General features: G+C 38.8%; 1 protein-coding gene across 1 annotated transcript; it reads right to left on the bottom strand.

Moving 5' to 3' along the window:
- Positions 1-258: 258 nt before the first annotated feature.
- pkmyt1 (protein kinase, membrane associated tyrosine/threonine 1) lies at positions 259-7186 on the bottom strand. Its single transcript, XM_023340496.1, has 8 exons — positions 7078-7186; positions 4538-4954; positions 3667-3904; positions 3307-3586; positions 2106-2212; positions 1855-2027; positions 1554-1771; positions 259-889 (listed from the first exon to the last, which is right to left on the bottom strand). The coding sequence occupies exons 2-8, from the start codon at positions 4910-4912 to the stop codon at positions 547-549; spliced, it is 1734 nt and encodes a 577-aa protein (XP_023196264.1). The 5' UTR covers positions 4913-4954; positions 7078-7186; the 3' UTR covers positions 259-546.
- Positions 7187-7191: the final 5 nt, after the last annotated feature.

Genomic DNA, 7191 nt, shown 5'->3' with positions numbered 1-7191 from the left:
CCAGCTCAACCTTACATAAACAAACATGAACATTAATACAGGGGTGTCCAAAGTGTGGCCCAGGGGCCAATTGTGGCCCTTGAAATGATTTTGTTCGGCCCCTAACCAATAAGTCAAGGATGGGAGAAACAATTGATAACCCCAAAAATGAGAAAATTCCCTGTTTTTCTAACAATACGGCCTCAGTCTGAAGCTCTTTTTATGCTTTGTTCTCTAATGATAAACAGATTTGATAAAAATAAATGAGAAAAAAAGAAATTAATGTTTGCATTTTAATTTAATGAATTTTGTGGCTCGCCAGGCGGTTTGGACTCGCCTGAACTAATAGATCAATTTCCAATCAGTTAAGAATGCATAAACAGCTTTTCATTGAGGAACTTTACAAGTATTTGCATTTTTAAATTGACATTTGTTTTCACAGTGACTGTGTACAAAAGAGAAATTGCTAATACATTGCAAGGGAACGAATAAAAAACCCACTCTGTCCATTAGGGGGCGCCGTAAAATAAACTCTTTAGTTCCAAAGAGGCAAAAGAAAAAATGTCCTTAAGGCTGTCCCTCCAGAGTCGTTTCCTCAAACAGGCTGAGGAGGTTCTTTGGTTCAAAGTTGGGTCGAGGCGGCGGCGCCTCGTCCGCCTGGACCCGGCCGTGTCGGCGGCGCTCGGAGGACGCGGTGGACGGGGAGCCCGGGTGGCGCTCTGCGCGTATGGGGCTGACGTTGGGGGTGAGTTTGTGGCAGGAGTCGTTCAGGTGGGAGCTGGTTGGAGTCAGAGGCAGATTGCTGGACGTCCAGCCGCCCAGAACCGACTGAGTGGACCGGACCGGGCTGCGGACTGGAGAACCCGGTAGAGGAGTGGATGTGCTTTCCACTGACAGTCGGGATTTAATTCTGAGGGGAAAAGTGAAAACAAAAAAAAGAAGAGAGTAAGACAATTTATATTAGTTAAAAAAAACTACTGTAAATATCTTCATGAACTTTAATAAAAAACAAAATGATGAAAAGATTATTCAACAGACAACTTCAGTGATTTCTGCATATTACTGTACTGCCATATGAATATATTCTGGTATTAATACAAAAATAAAATAATACGCATCATTCTGGTAATTTTACAGCTTTACTCTCTTATTATCACGACTTTATTCTTGTATAATTTCAACTTCACGATAGCAAAGTTCCGATTTTATTTTCATTTTATTGCAACTCTGTTCTTGCATCGCTACGGCTGTTCTCGTATCATTCCGACTTTATTCTTGTATGATTATTACTTTATTCTGGTAGCTTTACAATTTTTTTCTGGTATCTCTACAACTTTCTTGTATAATTACGATGTTTTTCCTCATACAATTCCAACATTATTCTCATATCATTATGACTTTATTCTGGCATTATTACAACTTCATTATCATATTATTATTATTATATAAAAAGCACAAGGATACTAAAATTAAAGCAAATATTTCAAAACATACTCGACCTGAAACCTACTAAAAACTATTAATTATGCTTAAAAGTAATTTTTGTGTACAAACGTGTCAACATGATCCTGTACCTGCTGGAAAAGGTGGGGGAAAGTTCTGGGTCAGAGTGATGCAGAAAGACTCCGTCATCCTCTGGACTTCCCGGGTCGTTATGCAGGGAACTGAGGGACAGCGTCACGTCTCTGTCCCAGCTGTCCTTCGGCGGCGTACACGGCTCCGGCTTCGACCAACAAGGCAGAAACGGCAAGCGAACCGAGGAGAGGAGCTTGCAACCGAAGCTCACCACGAACTGTAGAGAAAACAATCAAACATTAAAAACCTTTGCGTTGATTAAATGTATTTATGATGCAGAATGCAGACTGGAACCAGTACTTGGCAGAAGGAGACCAGTGTCAGCATGGTCTCAGCCACCATCAGGTAAATCCGCCTTTTCCATCTGCGCTTCCTGACGCACGGCAGAGCGAGAAGCTGAGAGACGGTTGGTCTTTCACTCGGTTGTGGGGCCAGCATCATCCTCAGGACTGACTGAAGCTCAACAGACAGGCCTGGAAACACAGGCAGAAAAAAGACTCCTTATTTTATCTGGATAGATTCATCGCTGGCAGACGGAGGGCGGATGTTACCGTTGGTGAACTCCGAGGGAAGGTGGCCCTGTCGGAGCTGCTGCCATCCTTCGCCGCCGTTTGGAACTTCAAGGTTACAGGCGAGCTCCAGAATAGAAACACCCAAACTAAGAGCATAAAAAGGAGTTTTTATTAAACTTAAACTATGAGTGTTTAAGGGTGACCCATTGTGAACAGGTTAGGTTAGGTTTGTGTTCTATACAAAACATGTATATTACACTTTTTTCACAAAATCATTAAGTAATGAGAATTTAGTCTGATCAGTTTTGCCTATTTTGAGCTCCTTCAGAATTCGGGTTCTGTCACTTTAAATCCTAGTAAGCTGCTGTTGGCCACGCCCCCCAGCTCAAGGTTTGTAGATAGAAAAAAAGGGGAGTAAATTTCTGCTGAGAAATCTAAAAAATTTTCTAAAAAAGAAGAAAACTTTAGAGTTTGAAAAGTCAAACATTTACTGGACATTTTGAAATTAATGTTAGAATTTTTTTCTAGAAAAAAATAAGACAATTTCTGAGTTTGAAAAGTTGTGAATTTGCTAGAAAAAAAATCAAATTTCCTAGAATGTTTTTTTTATCTTCTGAATTTCAAAAGTCAAGTTTTTCTGAATTTCTAGCAAATTTTTGACTTTTCAAACAGAAATCTGCAAGTATTTTCTAGAAAAATTCTGAGATTAATCTTACAATTTCTGAGTGCTATGGCGAGAATTTACTTCTCTTCTTTCCTCCCATTTCCAATGGCCCTAATACGGCGTCAAACAAATGCGAAATATGTAACTACACATCTTTGAAAAGCATTAGTAGATCCTCCTGCACAGCTAATGAGAATGCAGCAAGTAATAACTGGATGTTAAGTCAACAACTATAATAAAGAAGTGTGATTTCTATCACTAAACTGGACAGAGTAAATGTATTTTCAAATTATTGGCATCTATTGATGCTTTCATCAAACAAACGATGAAGAAAATATTAAAAGTATCTATCCTGACAATAAGGACAGTTTTGAGGGGCTTTAACATCGTTAATTGGAATTTATCATAACAATAAATCAAATTTAGAAATCTATCACAATAAATGATAAACAATACAATAATTGTTTGTTTTTTTGAGTTGTTATTTAGAACCAAATAGAAGCATAAAAAAATTGCTAAATATGAGGTTTGCATAATAGGTCCCCTTTAACATTCCCCATTTCTGCCCTGCTGTACCTAAAAACATCCGCTGCAGGTCCGTACTCCCCGCGCAGCAGCTCCGGCGCCATGTATCGCGGGTCTCCCTCCTGGACGTCCTCCTTCGTCTTCCTGTTTTTGGACTCGGCGCCGGTCTGGTTGACCTCCAACAGAAGCCCGAAGTCTCCCAGTTTGAGCCGCCCAGAATCTGTGATCAGGACGTTGGCGGGTTTGAGGTCCAAATGCACAAAACCATGAGAATGCAGGTGCTGCAGGGCAGAAAGGAGGTCGCACAGGTAGCCCCATGCCGCCGGCTCATCTGGATCAACCAGAAACAAAATGGCGGTCAGCGGGTGAAGAAACGATTCAGTTTCTGAATGAAGATGTTTTAAGGCTGACCTGGGCCAGGAGGCTTGTTCTCGGCGTGCAGCAGCAGGCTGGTGCTGCACAGCTCCGTCTGAATGTACAGACGGCCGCTCTCTTCCCACGCTGCCAAAAAATCCAGAACATGAGGGTGAGGACAAATTCGCTCGTGGTTCCTGGCTTCCTTAACGCTTCGCTGCCTCTCGCCGTTACCCCTGAAGCGCTGGGCGGAGCGCTTCACGGCGTACAGTCGCCCGTCTTTGTTGTTTTGCACCTGCAAAAATACAAAAAATGCTTAAAGGGGAAGTATCATGTGTTTTCCAGGCATGTAGTATCATTTTATAGCACAATGTTACCTTCAGTTGTTATAAAAATGCTGTAAATTTCAAAAATGACTTAGAAATTTTAACATCTTGAAATTGGGGCTCTGTCTCTTTAAGAAGCTCCTGCTCTTTCTGAAACTCCACCTTCAGCTCTGCCTTTTATTGTTGAGGATTTATACTCCAGTTAATTAGTCTATAATTAACTTAGTTGACAATTATTTCATTAATCAGATTAATCACAACTAATCGTTTCAGTCCTAATTTTTGGATAGACAGATTAACAACTGAATAATAAAGATGCTTAATATGTAATTATTTCACAGAATTTGAACTAGGTGAAGCTAAAATTGCCACTTGAGGGGATCTGGGTAGAAAGTATTTTCTCTTAAATGCAAAATGTAAATATTTTTGTAGAGTTTTGGCTTAATTACTGCTCTAAGTGTGTTGTTCTATCAACCGATGACCCTTTTTTGGAGTTTGTTTACTCCAGTTAACAATTAATCAACTACTAACTTAGTTCATTCTTTCATTAATCACAATTAATCGTTTCGGTCTTAATGTTTACCAATTCTAATATTGCTCACCTTGTAGACCTCTCCAAAGGATCCTCTTCCAAGAAGACCCAAATTAGTGAAGCACTGACCAAAATAGGACGTATGCTTACTGGGATCATACACAGAGCTGGGAGGGGGAGATTTACTGAGCGAATCGGACAGCGGCGTCCACGGCGACTGATGCTGAGGGAACATCCTGCTCAGAGGCGGGCATCCTTTGGAGGGCGGCAGCGGAGGGAGAGAGTAGGAACCTCGAGGAGGGGAGGAGCAGGAGGCGTTGGATGTGGACGACGAGGAAAACGGGAATCTGCGCTTTTTGAGGGAGAAGGACTGCTCTGCGTGGCAGAGGTGCGCCGGGATGGGGAGGGGAGCCCTGGACGTCGTAGTTTCCACGGCAACTGACATGGTGGGAGGATTTCTTCAGTTCTGTTCAATCAAGGTGGCGGGCTGGAAAACAGAGTAACCAGAAGTTGTACTGGAGTAAGAGTAGCACTACTTCAATATATTTTTACTCAAGCAAAAGTAAAAAGTATTCATCCAAGAAATTATTTCAGTAAAAAGGTATTTGGTGAAAAGTCTACTCAAGTACTGAGTAACTGATCAAATTATCAATCATTTCATATTTAAAAATTACATAATCAGACAGAACAAAATAGAAAGTTAAGTGAAGGTGTTGGAATTTTAGAATCAAAATGACAATACTTCATATAAGCAAGAAAAAATAACAAAATCAGGCAAAAGAACATTTTTCCCAGTCAGTTTCTTTCAATAAAAAAAAAATTAAACTTTAACAAAAACTGCAGGTGTGTGTCTGTGTCTGGTGAATCTTTGGTTAAAACTTGTTTGTTTGTCATTAAGTGGGTAGAGAATCCAAAAATTTTAAGAGTAGAAATACTTCATAATAAAATTATTCAAGTACAAGTAAAAAGTACAGCTCAGTAAAAATACCCTTAAAAGTAAATTTGTTCCAGCAAATTTAAATAATTTCTACCCAACTCTGCTGGAAGATATAAAAACAAAACATTAAAAGGCTGGAAACAGATTTGATTCTGAGCCAATTAACTGAGAAGAAAAAGAGTCCAAACCCGAAGAATTTGTTACAAAGAGAAAAAGATTTGATGTTTTAAGACGTTTTGTTGCTTTAATTTGTCATTTAGACTCACGATGTTGCAATGACCTCATTTGTTGATTATAAAGTCTAACTTGCCTGAAGATCAGCAGCTAACAGGTTTAGCAGCCCAAAGGCCTCCTGTTTAATAGGGCAGCTAATTACGAAGAGGTGACCAAAGTGTGGCCCGGGGGCCATTTTCGGCCCCTGGACTGATTTTGTGTGGCCCATGACTTTACTTCAAGAATAATGTGTGTTTGTAGACGGAAAAAATGTGTAGTAAGTTAAATGATATATGTCATACTTCTAAACCCTACACTAAGTAAAATTATTACAGTAAACATTCAAGATCTAGAAATGCGGCGGTTAGTTAATTTATTACAGCTCACTAAATACAGCTGACGTTTTCAAACAAAGAGCGAATTAAATCCTTTTTTTTAATTGCTCAGAATTGACTACATTTTGTTAAAAAATTTTCCCAGTTGATACAAAGAAATGTTGCTAAATTTAATTTATTAAGCAAACCTCCAAATTTATTTTAAAGTTTTGGATCTGTAACAATTTACACATTCCTTCCCACCAAAATACACATTTAATTTCAAAATTCAAAACTGATTATTCAATATTTGAGAGATCTTTAAAATCATCCAAATATTGATTTAATTTCATCTTTTTAACCCGGTTTATTAACTACAAAAAAGGCAACAAAACAAAGACTTAGAGCATTTTTTTTCTGATGATCTTAAATTAAGAACAAAAGCATTAAAAAACACTTACAAAATTTCTAAATGTTGCAAACTGTCTTGTTTTGTTGAGTAAAACTCTTAAATTATTATGTTATGGAGAGTACTGGCCTTGTAATCAGATGTAATCAACTTGAGATATCCAACTTATCTTGTTATTACTTAACTTTTTGCTAAATTTGTTGCTCAAAATTGAAAATAAAAGGTCAGACATCAAAGAAAACCAGAAAAACTAAGCAATGCATTTCTAGATCTGGAATGTCTACTTTATTAATTTGATTTAGCACAGAGTTTAAAAGTATGACATACATCAATTCATTTGTGACACATTTTTGGTTTATGCTTCACCAACCATGGCCATCTTCGGCTTCTATAGTCTGGGAAATAGTTGATCTAAAAACGAGACAAGTACAAAAATAAAGCTAAAACTGAACTAAATCAACAGGTTTCAAATATACAAACACTGTAAAACTGTAGCAATTGCAATGAACTCATTGACTTCACTGAGAGTTAACAATGTTGTCGATTAAAATTGGCTCAATTGCCATAAACGTGGACAACTGTCAAAGCTGTAAAACCTGTAGCTAACAATAACAACGCAGGCGGAGCAGCTGCAGACTTAACGTCGCTAGCTAACTACCGCCCCGTCAAACCCCCTTTCCGCCCTCTGACACCTCTGGGTTTACTAAACAACATTAAATTAGTAACATGACACCAACCATAATCCAGTTTTCCTGATTTCTTCCAGTAGAAAATAATTTGTTTGTTGGTATCTGCTCCCAGAGCTGAGCGTACAGTCCTCTTTCAGCTCATAATCACCTGCTCGCGCCAAA

Source organism: Xiphophorus maculatus, chromosome 10, assembly GCF_002775205.1.
Source record: "Xiphophorus maculatus strain JP 163 A chromosome 10, X_maculatus-5.0-male, whole genome shotgun sequence".
In the NCBI taxonomy this organism is placed as follows: Eukaryota; Metazoa; Chordata; class Actinopteri; order Cyprinodontiformes; family Poeciliidae; genus Xiphophorus; species Xiphophorus maculatus.
Note: the sequence above shows the minus strand (reverse complement) of the source record. Positions and strands in the feature narration are given on the sequence as shown.

Excerpts from the sequence above, each read along its gene's own strand:
- pkmyt1 (XM_023340496.1), bottom strand. The coding sequence starts at position 4,912 with ATGTCAGTTGCCGTGGAAACTACGACGTCCAGGGCTCCCCTCCCCATC. Across the intron at positions 2,213-3,306 it reads CCTGCAGCGGATGTTTTTAG|TTTGGGTGTTTCTATTCTGG; the intron begins GTACAGCAGGGC and ends TTATGCTCTTAG. Across the intron at positions 890-1,553 it reads TCCCCCACCTTTTCCAGCAG|AATTAAATCCCGACTGTCAG; the intron begins GTACAGGATCAT and ends TTTTCCCCTCAG.